General features: G+C 56.9%; 1 protein-coding gene across 1 annotated transcript; it reads left to right on the top strand.

Moving 5' to 3' along the window:
• The first annotated feature begins 126 nt into the window (after nt 1-126).
• Nucleotides 127-22,160, top strand: Mall (mal, T cell differentiation protein like). The gene is made up of 4 exons (XM_047521887.1): nt 127-325; nt 17,373-17,540; nt 18,938-19,060; nt 21,320-22,160. The coding sequence occupies exons 1-4, from the start codon at nt 218-220 to the stop codon at nt 21,380-21,382; spliced, it is 462 nt and encodes a 153-aa protein (XP_047377843.1). The 5' UTR covers nt 127-217; the 3' UTR covers nt 21,383-22,160.
• The last annotated feature ends 353 nt before the right edge of the window (nt 22,161-22,513 follow it).

A 22,513-nucleotide genomic window follows, 5' to 3' on the forward strand; every position in this document is an offset into this window, starting at 1 on the left:
GGAGGGCCTCCCCTCTGGGCTCGGGATGGGACGGGGAGTGGCTGTCGCCCGCACCCGCGCTGCTGGCGGCGCGAGTGGAAGGACCTGCTCGGCGGGAGCGGTCTTGCTCTCCGGGCGGCCACGTCGGTCCGATGGGTGTGTCGGTCGGCGGAGGTGATATTTGAAGGCTGCGGCTGGAGCAGCGCCGCGCAGCAGGGGCGCCAGCAGCGCGGACAGCATGGCCGTGAGCGACCCGCCGCCAGCCACCAGCTACGCGCCGCCCGAGGTGCCCGCGGGGGCCGCGCTGTTCCTCACCATCCCCTTCGCCTTCTTCCTGCCCGAGCTGGTGAGTGCGCCCCGGCCACCCGCGGGACGCGGGGAGGCCGCCGCCGCCCTGGGGACGCGCCGCGGTCGCCCGCAGCGCGGTGCCCCTCTGCGCTTCGGCGGACTGGACCGGTGTCCTCCCGCCACCGGGAACCCGCACCGCAGGGACAGGCGGGGCCCTAGCCTAGGCGGGATCCCCAGGACCCTGTGCGGTCGACTTCCAGGTGCGGCTGCTTTTCTCCAACCCGGCGCCTTCCTGAAGTTAGAAAGGGCTCGTCCGCCTGAGAGCTGCAGCCGACTTTGAACCCGATTTACGGCTCTCGGCAGCGGGTAGCTTAGTCCAAACCCCATAAAACCTTCCCCCAGATGCCAGGCCCACTCGGATGGGACGGTGACAGCCCTGGCCCCTCTGGCAGGCGCACTGGTACCCAGATCTGCAGTGCTCGGGTCTGCAGCTTGGACAGAGCCTCGTGCCCCGGAGGTGGTCGCTGTGCCCCCTAATCACTGAGGTGCGTGAGCCCCAGCTGGTGAACAGTCCAGGGCCAAGGGCCGTTTCCTTTTAACCATCCGCTGAACCCTCTGATTTGTGGGTGATGTTAACATAGAGAAAAGATAGAAAGTGGATCCACCGACAGGCACTGGACCTGGCCAGCCTTCTGCCCTCCGCAACTACCGGGAAGGTTGGGTGGACTGAGGGCACTTTAGGCAAACTGGTTAAAGGGCAGCCATCCAGTCCCGGAGGAAGGGAAGCCAGGCTGGGCAGGTCCAGCCCGGGGGTGACTGCCGCTGAAACCCCACCCCAGAAGCAGGTTTCTGCCAAGTCTGCCACCCCCCGGGGCATGAGCTGGGAGTTCAGTGGCCAGGACCTGGGTGTGTCCCTCACCTTGGGACACAGGCTGCCAGGATTGGGGTGGCTTTACCACTTTTTATTGAGCGCCTGCCCTTTGGCAATCTATCACTGAGGCCACTGCCTCCCCGCAGAGACTGGGGGCCTCTCCTCTCTGCAGCCAGACTGGGTCCACCCTCACCAGGTCAGGCGGGTCCAGGGCTGTCCCTGGGAATTGGACCTCAGAGGAGAGGCTGGATTTTCAGACTGGGAGGCGGCAGAGGGCTGGTCTAGAGACCAGGAGAGACCGAGGCGGCTGGAGGGAGGGGGCTTCTGGAGTCAGGGAAGCACCCGGGGCCCAGCTCGTGCCCCCCGCCGGCTCCTGAGGCTCGTGCCCGTGGTGGGCTCTGGGCTCACCGCGCTCCATTTGCTTTTATTTTGAAATAGCTTTAAACGTGTTGTAAAGCTGCCATGGGCGCGCTGTGCCGCTCACGGGGCGCCCTCACCCAGCGGGCCCGGGAGCGGCCCTCAGAATCAGAACGCGGCCCTAGCACCCGGTCGCAGCTCTACTCAAACTCTGATCCTTTCCCCCGCTCCTGGGCTGCTTCTGGCCCAGGGTCCAGGCCAGATCTCACGTGGCCTCTAGCTGTCCTCTCTCTTGCGTCTCCTGTCATTGGGGATGGCTCCTAGCCCTGCCCCGTCCTTTGGCGAGGGTGGCCATGCGTCCCGCGCCTGCCGGGCTCCTGTCGATGGCCTTGCTCTGCTCTTGCCTGCTCTGTCCACCAGGTTGTGGACAGCCTCTGGTCCTTGGTGGTCCTTGAGGATGACGGGCTAGGATGGCCCAGACTGCAAGGGGCTGGCCAGTCGCCACCGCTGTCCCCTGCAACCTGCTCCTCCTGATCTTTGTCTAAGCGGCGTCGTTTTCAAGTCTTTGACATTAAAACTCACATTTTAAAAACTTCTTATGCTGCAATATAGACTCCTAGGAAGTTGGCAAGATGGCACGGGAGGTCTCCTGTACCCTTCCCGCAGTCCCCCTGCGGTGACGTCTTTCCTCATTAGAATACCGTGTCAAGACCAGGAAGCTGGTGCTGCTAGGGCGGACCTACCTCTGTGTTATTCTCTCACATGCATAGATTCACATAATCCAGACGACAGTCAAGCCACGGACAGCCCCTCCAGCCCGCCCTGCCTCCCTGTGCCCTGGATGAACCCTTGGAAACTACCACTCTAGCAGTATTATTTTGTTATTTTAAAAAAGTTGTAGAAATAAATGGGACCTCACAGGGCGGGACCTTTAAGACTGGCTTCTTCACTCCGCAGTCCGTCATGTCCACCCAGGCCTAGTGTGTCCCCTTCTGCTCTCCTTCCTATCCCGTGTTGGGGACTTGCCAAGTCTGTTTAAGCAGCCACCTACTGAGAAACAGCAAAGCTCTTGGAAACGCTCATGCCCAGGCTTCTGCATGGATATAATTTCCGTCTGTTTGGGGGGATGCGCAGATGTGCCTGCTGTGCGGAGTGGTAAGTGCCTGACAGTCTTTAGTTCTGTTGGTGTGGTACTCGGGGTGCTTTACCACTGAGCTACAGTCCCAACTTTTAAATTTTTTTTTTTTTCAATTTTGAGATAGGATCTTGTTAAATTGCTAAGACTGACCTCAAACTTGTGATCCTCCTGCTTCAGCCTCCCAAGCCTCTGAGATTACAGCATGCACTACTGTGACCAGCTCTGCTGGGCTTTTATTAAGAAACTGACAACTATTTTCCAGGGTGGCTGTGTTTTACATTCCTACCAGCCAGGCATAAGAATATTTCCCATTAAAATTGGGTTTTATCCAATGCTATTGAATTTGGATTTCTTATTTGAAATTATTAATTTGAAAACATAATCTCTGAGGTCAAGGAAGCTTTGACTTGATGAACTTTAAGATGAGAGTGGACTTCCATGTTTCCCTCTCTCCCCCGAGGAGAGTGGGGGCCCTGGGGCTGCCGGCACTGTGCTGACCATGCTGCGTGACACCCAGCTGGCCTTGCTCCTCAGAGCCAGCTGCCTGCAGTGGCCAGGCCACCAGGCAGTGACCTGCGTGCTATGAACTGACTCCCGAGCTCTTCAAAGGCTGGAAGGTAGAAGCTGAGAGCACCCACAGGTGGCCGTCACTCACCAGCGATGCTTTATGAGTAAGAGTCCAATGAAATCTTACCACTTTTAACCCTGACAGTAGTTGACGTAACGAGATTTGTGCCTAATTAAAAAGAATCAGCTAAGAAGGTGTCCAAAGACTCGGCTAATTCAGAGGAGAGACGCTCAAACACTGTTTGATGTTGGATCTACCCCTTCCAGCTTCGCCACTCACCCACACGTCAGTCAGAGAAGTTCTTCCCAGGCTCCTCCAGCTTGGGAAGTTCATCCTTAGGTCTTACCCAAATCCCTCAAATTCCCAGCATGGAAAGTTCATGCTTTCTTACCTTCATCCCCAGTTTCTCCTTGATTTCAACCTTCTGCTAACTCTACTCTGTATTTAAGAGCCCATTTGACAATTACTGAAGCCTGGCACCGGGCCCTCCTGGGTGCACCTCTCAGGCCAGCTCTGTAAGGACTGAGGGGCCGGGTGGGGCTGGGAGGGAGACGAGGGCCCACCTCAGGCAAGTCCCCTCCCCTTCCTTAGAAGTTGGATTTTCTGAAAGGAGGGTCCTGTCCCGCGGCCCTTTGCACCGTCAGGCCTCCAAGTCCTCGGAGTGCTGCGGTCGGCCCCTGCCCCTTGGCCTGTGCTGCCTCTGCCCCCCTGCGGTCCCTACCCCACCACTCGCCTCTTCCCGGACTGTCCCGCTCCGCAGGATGCGGGAGCCAGCGACCTGTGCCAGGGTACCCGAGTCCCGTCAGAACAGTGCCCAAGGATGCCCCTGGAAGCAGGTGACCGACAGGGCGGAGGGAAGGGACAGATGGGGCCCAGACAAGCATGGGGCTGGGGTGGTGCAGGGCCCTGGAGGAGGTGGGGTGGGGTACATAAGCCCCCCAGAGCTCCCTGGGCCACCCTGGCTCCCTGCACCAGGCCCAGCCTCTACTCTGAGAGAGCCGAGTGCACTCGGGGTCAGTGAAACGGGGTCTCAGGCCGGGCTCTGCTTCTCCATGCTGCGGGACGCCCGGCAGGTCTCAACGCTCTGGAGCCTCAGTTTCAGCAATGGCAGGAGTGACATTAAAGAGAAACAGTGATCTCCTAAGACAGCGGGCGGGTCTGCAGTAAGTGTGGGCACCCCAGCGAGCGCCCCGGAAATGGAGGTCCTGCCACCAGGACCTCGTAGGAAAAGTGGGTGTCCTGGGGGCAAACAGCACTTGAAAGTCAGCAAGCGTCCACTGAGATGCAGCTGCCACTCAGGTGCCAGTCCCGCCCCAAGGGGGACCCAAGGACAAGAAGCCCTGGGCAGGGCAAGGGGGGCGTGGGCTCCATCTTTAAGGACTGGAGCAGCTGAGGGGCGGAGAGCCCCCGAGACAGGGCAGGGCTGGAGGAGGGGTGCGGCCGTGCAGCCCAGAGGCTCGGGGGCCAGGGTGCTGGTCAGGACACCCCTGAAGAGGGAGGGCTTGACGTTCACAGGGCTGGGCGCTCGCTTGTCCAGACTGGGACCAGAGTGAAGGAGGACGCCCGGGCGCGGGGAAGAGGCAGCGCCTGCTCCCTCCAGCGCTGGGCTCCTGAGCGCAGGACGTGGCCCTGCCTGGTGGAGTTCAGTGCCCGCGGGGAGAGCTGGTGGGGAGCCAAGCAGACCCAAGGCTGGCGCTGTGATGGGGGCAGCCGGGACCCGAAACCCAGAAAGGCGCTTCATGCAGACGGGATTCAACGCAGGGAGTGGCTGAGAGCCCCCAAAGGCTCAACCGGCACGAGGGGGCCACTGTCCACCCCGGAATCAGGGGGACAAAAGGGACACAGTGGCTGGCGCTTAAGCCACTGAAGGAAGCCCTGCCTGGCGGGTGCTCGCCGGCCAAGGAGGGGCGCCCTGAGGCAGCGGGCGCCCAGGGAGGGCGTGCAGGGCCTCCCAGGTGGGGCTGCTTCGGGGGTGGCACCCGCAGCCAGGCTCCCTCCCATCTTGTCGCCGGGACCTGGCAAGGCCCCAGCTGCAGGGAGCTGCTCACAGAGGAGGGGGCAGGGGGTCGTGTGTCCTGCACCCACCTCCATCCCCTCCTGCCCAGCTCTGAACTTCCAGGCCTGTGCCTCCCTGACTGTCACCAAACCCAAGCAATTGACCCCAAACCAGCAGCCTCTCGGCCCAGCGAGACTGCAGGAAGTTCCGCCCAGCAGGACCATGGCTCGTAAATAGCACTCTTGCAGGAAATAACGGGGTGCCCTCGTCGCGGGGCTGCATTCTGACCTGCTGGGCCCAGGGGCTCCCGGATGAGGAGTCTCAACCATAAGCAGTGCTCACCAGCACGTGCTGCTTCCTTCCGACAGTCCCGGGGGCTTTTCCCCTGGAGAATTTCCCCCAGGGAGGGGCAGACCTGGGAGCCAGGAGAGACCAAGGGTCTGGGCTCTAGTGCCTCTGACCCACCTCAGGCCTCGCCTTGGCTGGTTCTCTGAGCCTTGCTTTTCGGCCTCCTCCCTGTTCACCCTCTTCCTCTGGGTGCTCTCTGCCCATGGTGCTGCAGCTTCGAGGGGTGTACCTATTTGCGCGTGGCCCTCCCACAGTACATTTTTGTGCCAAGGTGGTATCCCAGGATGATGAGGGGCACGGGGGTGGGTGGGAAAATCCTCCACGGGGAACCCCATGTGCTCGCCGAGGGAAGACGCCTCTCCTGGGAGGTGTGGAGCAGGAAGTGGGTGGGGATGTCCCCACTGGCCAGGCTCCCAGCTGAAGCGTCAGACCATGGCTGGGCCACAGAAGGTGTCCTGGTGCCACCTACACAGGAGTTGACTCGGGAAGGCGAAGCTGCGCCCAGCTGGCGAGGGGTCCGCGCCTGCCCTCCACCTCTTTCTCGAGCTGTTCCTGGAGTTGGTCCTGCCCTCTGCCGGGCTCTCGGCTGGATGCTGGGGTCCTGAGGACCTCGGGGCACAGGAACTCAGGACCCTGCCTCCAGGAACCCAGGGTCCAGGCAGGAGGCAGCAAAAGGCCATGAAAGTGGAGGGAGACCCTAAGGACCGTCTCTGAGGGGTCTGCTGGGCTGCTGATCAGAGTGGTTTCTGGACGAGGTGACACTGGTCTGTCCTCCAGGCTGGTGGTAGGTGGGTTGAGCTTGGGCTGGGGAAGCCAAGCAGGCCATTAGCTGGGACTTGGGGAGCTAGTCCCTAAGGAAGAGCAGAACATGGTCAGGGTCACAATGTCTGTGGGCTCCTGGGGGACGAAGGAAGGAGTCCAGGGCTCATCTGGGACTTCCAGGCACATGTGAAGGGACGTGCAATTGATGGAGTGAAGGGGGCCTGGGGAGGTGGGCAGGCCCGTCCATGAGGCCCGGGACGGTCCATCAGCCCTGCCTCTTTATGCCCCCCGCTACTTTCTAACTTTTCTAAAGTCTACAAGTGAGGAAAACAGTTTTTAAAAATTTCCCAAAATGCTTTCTTTTTTTCAAGAGTCAGTAATGAAAAGCCCTTCAGACTTTGGTTAGTGAAGAATGTTTTTATTATTCCGTTTTATGTTACACCATAAATCTGGGCTGTTTGGTTAATGAAACTTGGGGTCAGCGGTGTCTGAATGGAGGGTGCGGCCTGGGCAGGAAGCCGCCTGGAGGAGGGAGGAAGCAGGGCTGGCTCAGGGAAGGCCCTCGGAGCCTCCCGGCAGGCTGCCAGGGCCTGGGAGCACTCGAGGGGCTCATGTGACCTGTCCTCAGAAGAGCAATTGCCGACAGAGATCTGGCCAGCGGCACTATTGTTCCTGGAGTGGCCGGGGTAAGACATGGCCCCCACGGGAGCCCTGGGCAGCCTGAGCTGGCCACTTCCTGCTAACCTTAAAGCCAAAGACACTTCTTCCCCATGAGTCAGGACAGAGTGACTCAGTGTTTGGAAGTGTCCTAGCTCAAATTATGGAGCGTGGAACTTCCATAAAAGACTGGCTGTTCTGGGGTCCTCTTGGGGTCCTGGCCTGGGGCCTTTGGGGCTGTCCAATGACAGCGTCCTCCCCTGTGCAGAGGAGGGACAGGACCCGCATCAGGGCACTGGGTCTCTGTGTGCCCACAGGGGACTGCAGGGTGGGGCCTGCCCAGGAGCAGTGGCTCCCTTGGGTGGGGCTGCACTGCACTGGGAGCAGGAGCACTGAGTTCCAGTCCCCAGCGGGGGCTTCCGCTACAGCAGCCACTGTGGTGGCCTGCGCTGGGCGGGCCCTTGCCCATGGGGTCATCGCCCTGAAGGAGAGGAGCTGTCCAGGCCAGGCAGGGCAGGGTGAGGGGCTTCGAAGGCCTGGGCTAGGACAGGCGAGCTGGAGCCAGGGCCCCACAAACAACTGTGATCCACGGAGAGAAATCCACTTTCACGGCAGCCTGGGAACGTGTGCGCGTGCGCGGGAAGATCAGGAAGCGGCACTTCCCTTCCCATGCTCAACACGCCTGCGATTTCCGTTCTGGTCTGTTCCATTTCTTTTTTTTTCTTTAATATTTTTTTTTCAGCTGTAGATGGATGGACACAATACCCTTATTTTATTTATTTTTATGCGGTGCTGAGGATCGAACCCAGTGCCTCACATGTGCTAGGCCGGCGCTCCGCCGCTGAGCCACAGCCCCAGCCCCTATTTCGTTTCTTGGTGACGCCCCACTAAATAGATAGTGACCCCCAGATGAGGCTTGCTCACTGCTTGGCAGCCCCAGTTGGGGGCCACAGGCAGAGGGTTGGGAGCCTGGAGCTGCCCCCAGCTCCTACTGGGCAGGCCACTGGACCAGGGCGGGGAGGTGGGCTGTGGCCCAAGGCTGGCCTGGGAGTCTTGGCCACCAGTGAAGTGACCTCAGAGAGGCCCAGGCCTCGCATCTCAGGGGGTCTTCGGCAGTGCTTTGACTGGGCCAGGTCTGGCGTTAACAGAAGGGGAACCGACTAACTAGGGTCCGGGAGGCTGGAGCGCCCTGGGCGATCCTTCGTCAGCCGTAGGGACCCAGTCTTCCCATCTCCCCATTCCATGGCCCCAGGCTTCACCTCCACACAGCAGTGGCCAGAGCAAGAAAGGGGACACGCACCCTGTGTCCCCTCAGGCACGAGGTAACCTTACCCGGGAGTCCCCGTGCGGCTTCCCTTTGCATCTTACTGGCAGGTCTAGGTCACATAAGGTCCCAGTCGGAGGCTGAGCCTTGTTGGAAAGTCCCCTCCAGTTCCCCTCCCTGCCCACGCTTGCCACCAGCAAGCCCAGCTGGGGAGCTTAGTCAGTGGCTCGCTGCAGCCTCACCTGTCACAGGGGAAAACTGGCCACCAACTCGCCTGCACTGGACCCCAGGCGGTGCAGGCTCGATCGCTGGACGGTCACCTGGACGTTGGCAGTACAGGGGTCCTCGTCACTCCTGCAGCCTGCATTTTCAGATCCACACCCTTGCTGAGTGTATGTGTGACCCCCACACTAAGACTGGGCCTTTCACAGCCACTTATGGACGGCACAGAGCCGTGGGGACCCTGGGTTGCCCGGCGGGCGCTCTGGGCAGGCGCGGTGGCCCCTGGCCGGGACCCAGCTGGGCCGTGCAGTCTTGCCTCAGCGCTCGGGTCACAGAGCCCGGTCCTGTCCTTCCTCCTCGGGATGCTCCGTTGTTCCCACCTTTGTGCCTATGAGGGTTTTTGCTGTTGAAGATGCACGCAGCGTAGTGCCAAAGCACCGTCGTGTGTCCCTAAGAGCAAGATGTCAGAAAGACGGACTGGGTCCAGGCAGGAGACAAGTGCCCTTGGCCGCGTGCTCGGTGCGAGTGACCAGCAACGTGTATTAGGAAAGGTGACTTTAACCAGAAGCACAAGAGCGTAGATGATCAGGTGGCAAGACCGTTGTGACCAGAGCCCCCAGGAGCCTGCCCTGTGCTCCCAGCTGAGTCTCTGCACACCCAGCGACCACGGGGACTTCAAAGAGCAGAACTACCGCCAAGGAGCGCCAACTGTATGTTAAACCGTCCAGTAAAACGGGAAGGTGTAAAGAGAAGACGACAAACGATGCGTGCTCCATGACTTACGGCTTTGTTAAAAATGTGTTCGCCTAAGGACGCGCCTGGGCGGAACGTGGCCGTGAAAACTCTCTTCGCTGCTCACCTTACTTTTACAGCCGACCTCAGGTCTAGTTAAAGGATGATTCCTGCCCTGTGGTTTCAGCGGGAGCCACTGAAGTGCCTGGAGTCGGGCATGTTGACAGCGCGAATCCCCCACCCCCGGGAACCCCCTCCGCCGGCAACGCGGGGTGCGTCTGTGTAAGGAGCTGCCACACTCCAGACACTGCCCGGGAACAGGCGATGCTGGCTGAAGCAGCACCGTTCACACCAGCCAAGAGTGCACAGAGGAGCAGAGGAGTGCAGGTGCTGCACGTGCCTCTGGGCTCACCACAGGCCTCCTCCTGACCAGCCCACTGTGCCTCCAAACAATTGATTCAATAGCATACTGGAGCTAGGTGTGGCGCGGTGGTGCTCGCCTGTAACCCCAGTGACGGGAGGCTGAGGCAGGAGGATGGCAACTCAGCGAGGCCCTAAGCAACTCAGCAAGACCCCGTCTCAGAAGAAAAAACAAAAAGGGCTGGGGATGTAGCTCCGTGGTTAAGCACCCCTGGGTTCAATCCCTGGTGCAGGAAGGAAGGAAGAAAGGAAGGAGGGAAGGAAGGAAAGGCAGGGAGAAAGGGAGGGAACATAGAACTTACACCTAACTGCCTCTCATCCCAACTCGGCCACCCAACACACTGCAGTGTCAGTTTTCTTCCCTGTGATCTGGGACCGCGTGGGAGCTCGGACCACGGCCCAGCATCAAGAGAGGCTATCATACCACATAGCACTCACTCAGGAAAAGATCAAAATGCAAACTTGGAAGTGCAAATTCTACAGAATGCACCTTTATAGAGACGAGAATCCATAAATTGCACCATTGTGAGTTGGGCAACGTCTGTGATACACACACACACACACACACACACACACATAGGAATATTATTCAGCCTTAAAAAAGAAGGAAATTCTGACCCATACTCCAACCTGGATGAATCTTGACGCCATCATGCTAGGTGAAATCAGATAGTCACAGGATAGATCCTGCATGATTCCATTTCCATGAGGTGCCTGGAGTAGCCAAAGTAACACAGGCAGAAAGTAGAGTGAGTGTCCTGGGTGCCTGTGGAGGGGGAGGGAATGAGTCCCTGGGGGAGGGGGCGGGAGTCCTATTCAGGGGAACAGAGTTTCTATTTTGCAAGATGGAAGAGCTCAGGCCTGGACCGTGGGCTGGATGCTTCTAACTGCACGGCGACAGAATGGTTAAGGTGGGGCATTTCATTATGCGTCTTTTACCATGATTTTTCAAAGGAGGGCAAGTATACAATAGCTGGAGACCCTGGGCCCGGCCGGACCACGAATGCCTGACCACGAGGGGCAGTGGTTTTCTGTCTTGACACACCACGAGACCACGGGGAACCTTCGGGAAGGTTTGCAAAGCCGAGTGACTCCGCTCACAGGTACTGCTGACGTCACGGGTCTCACCTGTCTTCATTTGGCCTTTTCGTCCCAACGCGAAGTTCCGGAGGCTGTGTGGGTCGCCCTGCGGTCAGCCGCATGCCAGCGAGGGGAGGAGAGGGCGATCTGCTGAAGATCAGGACGAGCAGCAAGAAGGGACGTAGGCGTGGCACGAGTCTCGTGGTGGACGAGACTGCCTCGCTGACACCTCCCCCCGCTGTGCAGAAAAACCTGCTGGGGTCCCCACCTGTGCTCCTCCCTGCGCTCAGCCTCCCTGCCCCACCCGGAAGCCACGCCTCCAGCCATAGCTGGGAGTCCCTGCCGTGCAGATCTGAGCCTGTGCGTCCTGCATCCGCCTCGCCCTCCCGTGGGGACATCATTCTGCTAGTGTCGGTCTCAGACCCTCTCAGTGTGTTACTCCACCGCAACCGCCTGGCCATCGCAGGGACCCCTCACCGACTCACGGCCAGGCGGCTACTCGGCCAGGCGGGCAGATCCCTCCGCCCTCACGGTGCTTCTGAGCTTGTCTCTTCCCACTCAGAATCCTTTGGTGCCCTTCCATCATCCAGCCCAGTTTCTTCCATCTGGGGCTCATTCCAGAAATGCTCTGTGCGTCCACCAACCAAAGCGCGGAGACAAATGCGCACCTGCACCTTGCACATGTGACTCCCAGTGCACCGTGCTGGGCTCTGACCCCGGGGGCAGCCGGGTGTCTGCCGTGTAGACACGACTGAGCTAACCGCCCACCGTGGGGTCTCCTTGCTTCCCTGCAGCCTCCTAGGCCGCGAGAAACCACTTCGTGCTTCTGCTGTTTGGTTCCCCGCATCACTGGCAAGACAGATTCCATCCAGCGACTAGTCTCCCATCCTCCATCCCAGAAGTGAGCTTCCCGCCCCTTAGGACCACCAGCCTTGGACATTCCCTTCTCTGGATCTTTCTCTTGGGACCTCCCTCCTGTCCTCTGTGCCATTTCAAATGATTGCCGCTGCCTCAGCCAACAGTCCTTGCCTGACACTCACCATGTGCTAGAGAGACTGGTCACATCCGCCCAAGGGTCAGATGAGAGAGGGGCCCCCTGATCCCTTCTGCCTTCTGATGGACACAGAGGCACAGATCTGCCAAGTAACCTGTCCTGCAGGCACAGCTAGGGTTCAAAGAAAGAAGGAAGGATGTGCGTGGAAGCGGGTCAGAGTGGGTGAAGGTGGATGCAGAGGGGCGGACTTGGGACCTTCGGACTGGCTGCGCTGGGGAGCGTGCGGAGACGCAGCCTCCCTTACCAGTTCCATCTGTCTCCAGGGCAGAACCCAGACCCTGGGCTTTCTTGAAGTCCCCAGAGAATTCCAGGAAGCAGCAGTGCTGCCCTGAAGGTAGTGCTCAGGTGTCCTTGGGACTCTGTTGTGCTGGGGGGGGAACCCAGGGTCTCACCCATGCTGGGCAAGTGCTCCACACTGAGCCGCACCCCGAGCCCCCACGTGTTTTAGAAAGGCCTTACCTCTGTGCCATGCTCTCGTCTGATTTCTTTAGGAAGCAGTTTTCAAAACAATAAGTGTCCTCCAAAAGTGACCAAAGAAAGTGCGTTAAGTATTATGTGAAAGCTGCAGATTTCCGCTTAGGCAATACACTCCAATCCGCTGTAGCTGTTGTCTCTATTTGAAGCTCAAATTGTCCCCTCTTTGGCCAGCAGGAGCCAGCTGCGTCCTTCTGATCTGCCCCCAGGAGCCTGTGGGGTCTTACTGGGTGATACGTGGCCAGACTCATCCCACCCGAGTCCTGCAACCAGCCACCTCTCCCCAGGCTGGGTGTCGTTACCCCAAATCTTATATTCTTTAGCCAGATTTCTAAACACAAGGGAAACGTTCTCTCTGAGTAAGGGATCAAATCTTTGAGTGCACTCCCTCCACCTCCAAGGTCCTCTCAGACCCCAGCTTAGCCTTCAGCAAGTAAACACATGAGTGATCTTTATAAGAAAAAGACCCCGTCAGTGTTGAACTTGAAACACACCTGAAACAAATGTCTAACTGTAATGAAAGTTCTCCACTCCGAGGGCCAGCCCCAACCATCCAAAAACACCTCCTGCTCTAGGGAAATACAAAATGAGGATTGAAATGGGAGGGCCATTGAGGACACCAGGAAGATTTGGAAAGTTAAATGTGAGGTTTTTTTTTTAAAAAATATAAACAAATATTCAAAGTTCTCAACCTATAAAGAATCCAACCTACAGAACTTGAAGCAGAAATGAGCTAACAAACCCCACTGGGTTTAATACACCTGGAGTTGGTCCCTGGCCCTGGTCCATGCCACAGTTTAGAAGGTAGAGGGGTGTGGAAATAAAAAGTAAAGAACATTCCCCTGCATTCCACTGATTATGCAACAGTAAAGCCATTTCAAAAGATTCCCACACAAGTTGAGTGGATTCCCAAATGCTTGGAGGAAATATATAAGAGTAAAAGGTGGGAACTGGGTTCCCCAAAACAGCTGGGACCCAGAGCAGGAAGGCAGGGGCCAGGGTGGGCTCCCTGGTGCTGCAGGCGTGAGATTCCACCCAGGACTTCGATTCTCAATCAATCTGGGGCACATCCTGGGAATGCCTACCTGGCCCTGTCCTCCGGGTGTGGAATCTGCGTTGGAGACAGGCCCACAAGCTTCCTTCCCATTTCCAGGTTCTACACACACCCCCTTCATCCCCGCCTCATAGACTGGTAAGATTAAACTCAAGCAGAACCTGGCCAAGGCAGCCTCTGATGGCAGGAGAGGGACAGGGACAGAGGGACTGAGACGTCCTGGCTGTCCCAAGCCTGCACAGGCAGCAGCAGGGGTCCAGTGGCAGTTCTGTGGTCTCCCTGACAAGGGCCTGAGTGGCAGAGCGGTGAGTGCCTTTGATAAATGTGAAGTGCCTGCGGAGGGAGGCGGTCTTGGCGTCACCCAGACTCACTCAAGGGGTGCACCTCAGCAGCCCCACTCCACGACTCTTCTCCAGACCCTGCGCTGGGCACCAAGTGGGCAGCCCTGAATGGCACTGATGTCCTCTGCTGGGCTCATGTGAGCCTACAGTTCTACAAATCCTGGTGTGGCCACTGGTTTTACAAGTCCTGAGTGGCATTCCCACCGATCGCCCTCAGGGTTTGGGTGTTGGCCGCAGGAAACAGCGTTCTTGCCTAACACTTGGCAGATGTCTTCAAGCTGAGCCTGGCACCTCCCTGCAGAACCAGCATCAGCAGCTCCTCTCACAGGGACCAACATTCAAGAGCCCAGTTCAGGGGAGCTGAAGAGCAGAGCTCCCACCCTCCACACCCTTGGCCCCACCCAGCCACACAGTCCCAGGCCCAGCCTCCAGCCTCCAAAATCCATTTGGAGATTGATTGTTAAGGCCTGGGAGAATTTACCCACAGAACTGGCATTTTAAGAGGTGGCCAGGAATCTGGAGCTGTTCCAGCCCTATTAGATCTCTTTGTGCTCTCCTTGCCTAGGGCTCTCTGCCTGCGGTCAGCTTCTTATTCTATTCAGACTTCTTACCTCCTCTTCCAGTTCTCTCCTTAAGAGCCTGTGAAGTCTCTGTAATTGCAAAAGTGCCTTTCCTCCTCAGACAACAGCAGGGGACGGATAGGGTGACATATCTGAATCTCTATATTGGTTAGTTGTAAGCTAAGAACTGCTAGTTCAGAAAGCCAGGAATTTGTTTTGAAAAGCAGAGCCCAAAAGTTGTGTGTCTTTCAGGTGAGCTAGATGAAATAAGTGGAATTGTTTGGTCCAGAATTTCTCTAATAGTATCATTCAGAACTGAGTTAACACCACAGACATGAACTCTCAATCAGAATCCACTCAACCTAGGGAGAGACAAGTGAAGAGGGATGAAAAGTAATGGAAGCCACAAACTGCAGAATCAAGCTACCAAGGTCAAGGTAATGGAATGTTTGTATATTGAATATAAAATGAATATCAAGCAGGAGTAGTAAAACAATAGCCACATCTCAACACACTGTATCACTGTTGCATGAACTGTACATCACCAGACAGAGAGAAGACCCTAAAAGTGGCTAAAAGACCCTAAAAGATACCAAGGACAGATACCTATAAACAGCAACAGTCTACCTGACAGCTGACCTGTTGACCACAACAATGGAAGCCAGAAAACAATAGAATAATATGGGAAAATGTAGAGCATGGTGGGAATAAGAGAGGAAATAATTTTTAGGGGGAAATTAAGGCTACTTTCCAACTAATCAAATTGATGATTAACAATTTACCTCCACTAAAGAGACTGCTAAAGGGTACTTCAGGCAGAAAGAAAGTGATCCTAGAAGAAAAGTTTGAGATGCAAGAATATCTTCATGACCCAAAGTAGGGAGGAATTTCTTAAACTTGATGCAGAGTATGATCTGTAAAGGAAAAGACTGACATGTTCAATTGCATTGAAATTAAGGACTTAGTTCATCAAAAGTCATCAGAAAATATATGAGATACATGCTAGCAAACTATATCTGAAACATGTATAATAATAAATAATACATACACTACTGGAAAGAGTTCCTGTGAGTAAAAAAAAAAATATGACCAATAGAAACAATTAAAAATTTTCAGAGGAAATGTAAATGTCCAACAAATACATAAAAATACATACACTCTATCTCATTGGTAATCATTAGCACTAAAATCTAAGGAGACACATTAAAGATCCAAGAAATCTGACAAACTGCAACAACAAAAACCCTCTTGGAACTAATAAGTAAGCTTAGCAAGTTGCAGGATGCAATGTCAATGCTAAAAATCAATTGTATTACTATCTACTAGAATAATTGTAATAGCCCCCCAATTAAAATAATTAGGCATAAATACAACAAAATGTGTAGCAACTATATGCTAAAATCTACAAAAGTTTCATAAGAAGAAGTCAAAGAACATCTTCATAATTGGAGAGACATACCATGTCCATGGATTGGAAGACTAGACACAGTAAAGATGTCAGTTCTCTGCAAACTGCTCTATGAATTTAACATTAAAAATATCATCAGAGAGACATTACAGATACTAAAAAGATGATTCTAAAATTTATGTGAACTAGGAAAGAGAACCAGGGAAGGGGATGAGCTGTCCAGGAATGAGCTATCTCCTGGGAAATGTGAATCACATGCACTCACAACCCTTTACATTATTGCAGCTTTACAGAAAATTTTAAAATCTAGTAACCTGATTCCTCCAAACCACATAGTTTAAGAGTCATCTTTGAGTCCCCTCCCTGCCTCTCTGCCATCATCACAAATTTCCAGTGACCTCACAGTCAACAGGTGCTTATTCTTTTTCAAAAAAATGTTATGCTTTATCAAAGATAAGTGCTTGTGTGCCCACTGTGAAGTGTAACAAACAGAACATTACCGTGTTCTTCAGAAGCCTCTGTACTTTTTTACTCTGTGCTAAATCCTACTATTCTCTCTCCCAGATGAGTCATGCTAAGCAGGGGTGGAGGAGGGTGGGTTCTGACGGAATTTGGGAGTGGCAATGAGTTCAGACTTTGTACCTGTTAGATTTGATGAGTTTGAGGGGCAGGTCCAGGCTTGGGGTAGGGCAAGCAAGGTACAGGGTGCAAACTTTAATGGACATTCTCAAGAGCACGCAAGTGCAGAGTCAGCCCTGCAGAGGGACTTCCTCATGGAGACATCTGATGGGCAGGTGCATGCGTGGGGGCTGAAGGTCACAGACAGAAGTGGGCAGAGGTGAGATCATGAAGTCACCAGCCAATGCGGTGTTTAAAAGCACAGATTTCACAGGAGCGAAGATCAGGAGATCCGAGGAGGCTGCAGTGACATCCTCAGCAGAAGGGGAGGAGCTGAGAAAACAGGAGACAGACGGGCAGCAAAGCCTGGTGTCTGGTGTGGACCTTCCTCCACGCCTCCAGCTGCACACTGAGCTCCTGCCCTGGCTCCCAACACAGGGGCCAGCACAGCCTGAAAGCAAACAAAAGCTGAGCCCAGGGAGGACAGGGAGGGGTAAAGGAACAGCAAGTCACAGGACAGAGTGGAGGGGTGATCGCCTGGAACTCGCTCCCAACTGGGAGCTGACCCCAGGGCATCGCTGCTATGACCTAGAGTTTCCAGCCACGTGCCCCCAGGGCCAGGCAGGCATGCAGTGAGGGGCAGGCGCTGCAGAGGGAGAGGGCTATGCCACCATGTAGGTGAGCAAAGGGTACGTGCCCTAGGACCGCATGGGGTTTGTGGGAAGGCGGAAGTGGTCCACTAAGGACTTCGGGTCCTTTTTAAAGAGACAATCACAACACATTCCAATCTGGGAAATGGGTATGCTGTGGCCAGAACCAGGGATTTCTCAAGAACTATCCAAAAAAATCTAGATTTTTTTTTTCATGTGAAAAATCTTGTTTTAAATTTTGTCCAGTTATTCAGATTGTTTAGAAACTGTACATACCAACACTGCTTGAGATACAACCAAACTTGCCTGGGAGTCCTTCCTCTTGCAACTTTGTGGTCAACCTCTTGAATTTTCTAACAGGATCCAACTTGACCAGGACCTGGCAGGACCCCCTTTCTTCCCTGTTCCCTCTTAGGTCCTTCCAGCTTCAACGGAGCTTTGAACCAGAGACAGGAGAAGAGACCCCCTGCAAGGGCACACGTGACCCACGTGAGTGAACGAAGTCCCTCAATTCGTGCTTTTCTCTTGCAGGCATTTGGGTGCTGGGTCTGGATCCTGGTAGCGGCCACCCAGGTAGCCAATCCGCTGCTGCATGGATGGGTGATGTACGTCTCGCTGACCTCCTTTCTCATCTCTCTCATGTTCCTGTTGTCGTACTTGTTTGGATTTTACAAGAGATTTGAGTCCTGGAGAGTGCTGGTAAGAGGCAGGGGGCTGGCTGCTCAGGGGTGGTGTCCTGGGTGCTATGGGACAGCGGGTCCTTCTGGGTGGGGAGGGAGAACCAGAGGGCTGGAGCCAGAGGCCCTGCCTGGGCTGGACCCCTATGGAGCTAAAGCTTTTGATTTTATTCATTTATTTATATGCGGTGCTGAGAATCCAACCCAGGGCCCCACGCATGCTAGGCTAGCGCTCCACCACGGAGCCACGACCCCAGCCCTTTTCTGCAGAATTTTAAAGCAAATTTCAGACTGACTGTCATTCCACTCCACACATCAGGACGCCTCCCAAAAACTACACAAATTTCTCACCAACTTTCCTGCCCCCGGTGAACAACTCGGTGTGTCCAAGACCCGGGTCACCTTCAGATCTCCCCCGCTGTTCCTGGAATGTCCTTTTGCCGTTGGCTTGTTTGAGCTGGATCCTCCCAAGGGGCCGAGAGCCTTGGTTGATAGGTTTCTTGGGTCATTTCCATCTAGCCTGACTCAGTCTGGTCCCCGCCAGTGACTTGGTGGGGAAGGGAGGCCACTCTCCTCCACGGGACCCTGCTTTGGGTTCGTGTTTGCTTCCTGGTGTGATGTGACTTCTCCTCTCTCCCCGAATCGTCTGTGAGCTGGAAGCTGGTGCTGACGTCCCTGGCAGTGGGCCTCACGTCGGAGTCACGCTGCACGTGACTGCAGGTCCCTCTGCCAGGGAACGCCAGCTGACCCTCTGTTCTTGCTCTAGTACTTTCTCAGCTCCTCGTCCACTTTCCCAAGTTGAATTTTTCACGATGCAGTCCATCAACGTGACTTTCCTCCAGAACCGATTACCCTTTCTAATGGCCCTGTGACGTTTGTGTGGAAGTTTAGCACAAAGGGTCAAAAATTGAAGTCTGGAGTCCGGTGGCCCAGACCCGATTTCTGATCCGTGCGCCGGGGCTGAGAAAGCAGCTCTTGGAAGTTAGCTCGAGAGCTGGGCGGCAACCGAGTGTGCGGGCAGGACAGTGCCCAGCGCGCCGGCCCTCGCCGTGCCGGGGGGTGAAAGCTGGGAGTTAACCAGGCCTCGGCTCAGTCCTGGCTTACAGTCAGCCACTGGCCTGAACCTCGAGCTGCCACCTCCTCAAAATGGGGCCAGAGCCAAGCGCAGAGCCTGCGGTGGTGGACGGCGCTGAGGGGAGGTCCTCGCGCGGAACAGGCACTGGCGGGTCTGGCGGGCTGAAGCCTGTCTTGCTGTGAGGGCTCCGCTCTCATCGGCTGCGTAAGTGTCGCATTGGAGACTCTGCGGAGAAGAAGCAGGAGCTGGGGGGGCTCGCCCCCTTTCCTCTCTCCTCCCCGCTGTGTGTGAGAAAGGAAAGCGCTCGCCGGTGACGCGCGGTGGCCTCTGCTCTGCGTTTGCAGGACAGCCTGTACCACGGGACCACGGGCATCCTGTACATGAGCGCTGCGGTCCTGCAGGCACACGCCACCATCGTCTCTGAGCACAACAACCTCAAAAACTACTCTATCAACACTGCAGCCTCGGTGAGTGGGCCGGCCGGCGGGAGGGCGGGTGGCCGCAGCGGGGGCTTTTATCTTTTGGACCTGGGGATTGAATTAGGGTGCTTAACCACTGAGCCACATTCCCAGCACTTTTTAATTTTAATTTTGAGGCAGGATCTTGCTGAGTTGCTTAGGGTCTCGCTAAGTTGCTGAGGTTGGCTTTGAACTTGCGAACCTCCTGCCTCAGCCTCCTGAGCTGCTGGGATGACAGGCGTGTGCCACCGCACCCAACTGGAGGGTATTTTTGCATGACATTTCAATCTGCCTGGTGTGTTTCAGACAACCCGAGTCCTCCCGGTTGCAGGAGGGGGCGGGGTGTGTGTGCGTGCGTGTGTGTGCCTGTGTGTGCGTGCGTGTGCATGCATGTGAGTGTTCGTGTGCATGCGTGTGCGTGCGTGGGTGCGTGTGTGCGTGTGTGCATGTGCATGTGTGTGTGTGCGTGCTTGCTTGTGCGTGTGCGTGTGAGCACGTGTCCCCGAGCTCCAGGCCTTCTCTGGCTTCTGTTCATCTTACTCAGTCTTGCTCCCTCTCCCATCTGCCACCGTATGCGGAATTTATTTTCCCAAAGCACAAATCGAACAGTCTGTCTCCCACTGAACACCTCTCCATGTCCCCCATTGCCTAAAATGGAGCCAGAGTCCTCGGCATGACTGAGTTGTCCCCATGTCCTTTGTTTTGGTGACCAAAGTCTGTGGGGTGGCATTGCTGGCTGACCTAAGCCCAGGCAAGTGGGTCCTATCAACCTTGGGCAAAGCAGAGCCCTGGGCATCCAGACCCTGGGCCTCCCAGGCTCCGGGCACCTGGACTCCCTGGGTGGAATGGCGCCCTCAGGTGGCCAGAGTGCACAGTGGTGACCTGACCTTCCTTGTCCCTGATGGAACTTCCAAGGAAGGACTCTGGACACCTAGGCAGAGTCTGTGCCGCCCAACGCTGTCAAGGGGCGAAAGGCCAAGCCCTGGGTCCACCCGGAGGTTCCCCTTGGCTCACAGGGCCATGCCAGGAGGAAGGCCACATCTGGGTCTGTCCCCAGAGTAAGGACAGGGTGCCAAGCAAGCACTGTGACCCTGAGGTGGCCCCAGATGTGGCAACCGCCTCCCAAGCCACTTTGACGTCCTTGAACTGCAAACCCAGAGTGGCCCCAGGCCCTCCACGGCTCCCCGACTGCTGGCCCTTGGTCACCTGTCCCAGCCACACTGGCTCTTTGCCACCCAGAGCACAGACTCACTCTCACAGGGACCTTGGCCGGGAGCCCTGCACCCCACAGCGGCTGCCCCCAACTTGCCGGCCCTTTCTCAGATGTCGCCTTCCAGGCGAGGCCTCAGACTGCCCTGCCTGCCTCCCAGGGCCCCTCCCCTGCTGCACAGCCCCTGGGCCTCGCCTGTCCCACGCTGTCCCCAGCGCCCGTGTGCCCTGCCTGTTTTCTGCTTCTTGCTCCGGGAAGCAGGAGCCCTTGGATGTCTGGTTCACTGTGACGGCCCTGGTGGCTCCTGAGGTAGAGCAGGTACTTAGGGGACAGTTGGATGAATGAGCTGAGTGGACAGTGAGTGGACGCAGTCAGGGGCAGGCAGACCCAGTGACGGCCTCTGCCCTGAGAGGAAAGGGGAGCAGAGCAGCGGGAAGTCCAGTCGAGGCTGTGAGCAGCCCTCGCGAGGGATGATGGAGGCTGAGACAGGGGACGAGCCGGGGGCCAGCCAGGAGGGAAGTCCGAGGACTGGCCGGGCCTTGGCCATGGCGCTGGGGGAGGCTGCAGGGGCTCGGTTCTGGTGCAGGTTGCCGCGCGGAGGGAGCGTCCCGCAGCTGAGTTGTGGGGCTTGTGAGGACACGCCAGCAGTGCAGTCTGGGCCCTTAGGAGCGGGAGCCCCAGACATTCAGAGCAGAGAGCGGCCAGCAAAGAGCCCAGAGGGGCCCGGCCGCGGGTGGGCGGGGGAGACAGCGCCCAGGGCGACAGTTCAGCCCGAGGAGAGGAGGCTCCGAGGCCAGGAGGAGAGGCGGCTCCGAGGCCAGGCAGAGGACCCACTGAGCGAGGAGACAGGCCGCGGGGTCAGAGCAGACGCCAGAGAACGTGGCCCTAGGGAGGCGCAGCGTGGAGCCCTCCCGGGAAGACCAGCTAGCTGGCCGGGTGGCTGCTCCCAGGCCAGCCGGGCCCTGCGGCAGGTCAGGACCTGGGTGGGCCCTGCTGGCCGCGGCCGGCGGGGGTGGAGGTGGGCGCCAGCACCCAGGTCTTCGCCTCCCGCCCTGCAGTTCTTCGCCTTCATCACCACCCTGCTCTACATCCTCCACGCCTTCAGCATCTACTACCACTAGGCACGCGGAGCCACCGCGCCAGGCCTCCTCCAGAGCCACGCCGTCGCCCCAGAAGCGGGTCTCGGCTTCCGCCATCTGGATGGGGAGAAGGTCCACGGCAGTGAAGGTGGGATGGTCGCACCGTCTCCCCGGGCGGGCCGGAGACCCACTTCAGCAAATGTCTGCACGTCTTCGCTCCCTGGGGAACGTGAGGAAGCTGTCTCCCTTTTCCTGGGAAAGTGACCGTGAAGCCAGCCCTCTAGACAACGAACGTGGACGCCCTCGCCCGGGGACCCCACCTGGCTGGGGCCGGCGCCCTGCAGCCAGAGCCTCCTCCTGGAAAGGCTCTGGCATTTCTGGGCCGGGTTCCAAGCAAAAGCTGGCGCCGTGCGCGCGGGAAGGTCGAACCAAGGTGCTTGGCTTCACAGCAAACACTTTTCTAAAGAAAGCGGTGCCCTGTGACAGTCCTGCCCCCGGGGGCTGCCCTCCCCTCCTGACCCAGGCAGGGCGGCCGTGGCCCCTGGAAATGAATGAATCATTCTGTGAACGGGTCTCGTCCTGACAGAGGCCAGGGCTGGACGTTCTGTATCAGTCTTTCCGCTCCTGGGGTGGGCGAGATCCAGCAGCCGCAGAGGCACGAACCCCACCTACGCTTCCTGGCCACCTTCTCATTGCCCTGGTGTCTTGAAAAGCCATCATGTATCCCTCGTGTTGCCTGGCAGCTGTCCGGGGTGGTCAGTGTTCAATATTTACTGAGTGGCCACCTGCAAATAAAAGTCTTTCGTTCGGTTAAAAAGGACGAAGTTGGTTGCGTTTATCCTGCTGGCAGCTGGGTCCACCAGGCAATCTCACCCAAACTGCCCTTATAGGGTTTTACGTCTTGAGGTCCAAGTTCCCCAGGGGCAGACGCAGCTCCGCCCACCCCTCCTTCCTTCGAGGGCCGAGTCCGTCCGCAGGGCTCTGGGTTTGTAGTGTCGTTTCCACTTTAGAAACGACCTATGGGCAAGTTCTAGGAAGTTCATGCAGCTGCACCCTGTGCAGAGATTGAGCTACCATGAACTTTTTTACTGACCGAGTGGACCAGGGTCACGTTGTGGGGCTTATCTCTGTGCACAGGTCTGGGATGGGCTGTAGATCCCTCCCTCTCCCACG

The sequence above is a fragment of the Sciurus carolinensis genome, chromosome 13, assembly GCF_902686445.1.
Source record: "Sciurus carolinensis chromosome 13, mSciCar1.2, whole genome shotgun sequence".
NCBI classification, from domain to species: domain Eukaryota; kingdom Metazoa; phylum Chordata; class Mammalia; order Rodentia; family Sciuridae; genus Sciurus; species Sciurus carolinensis.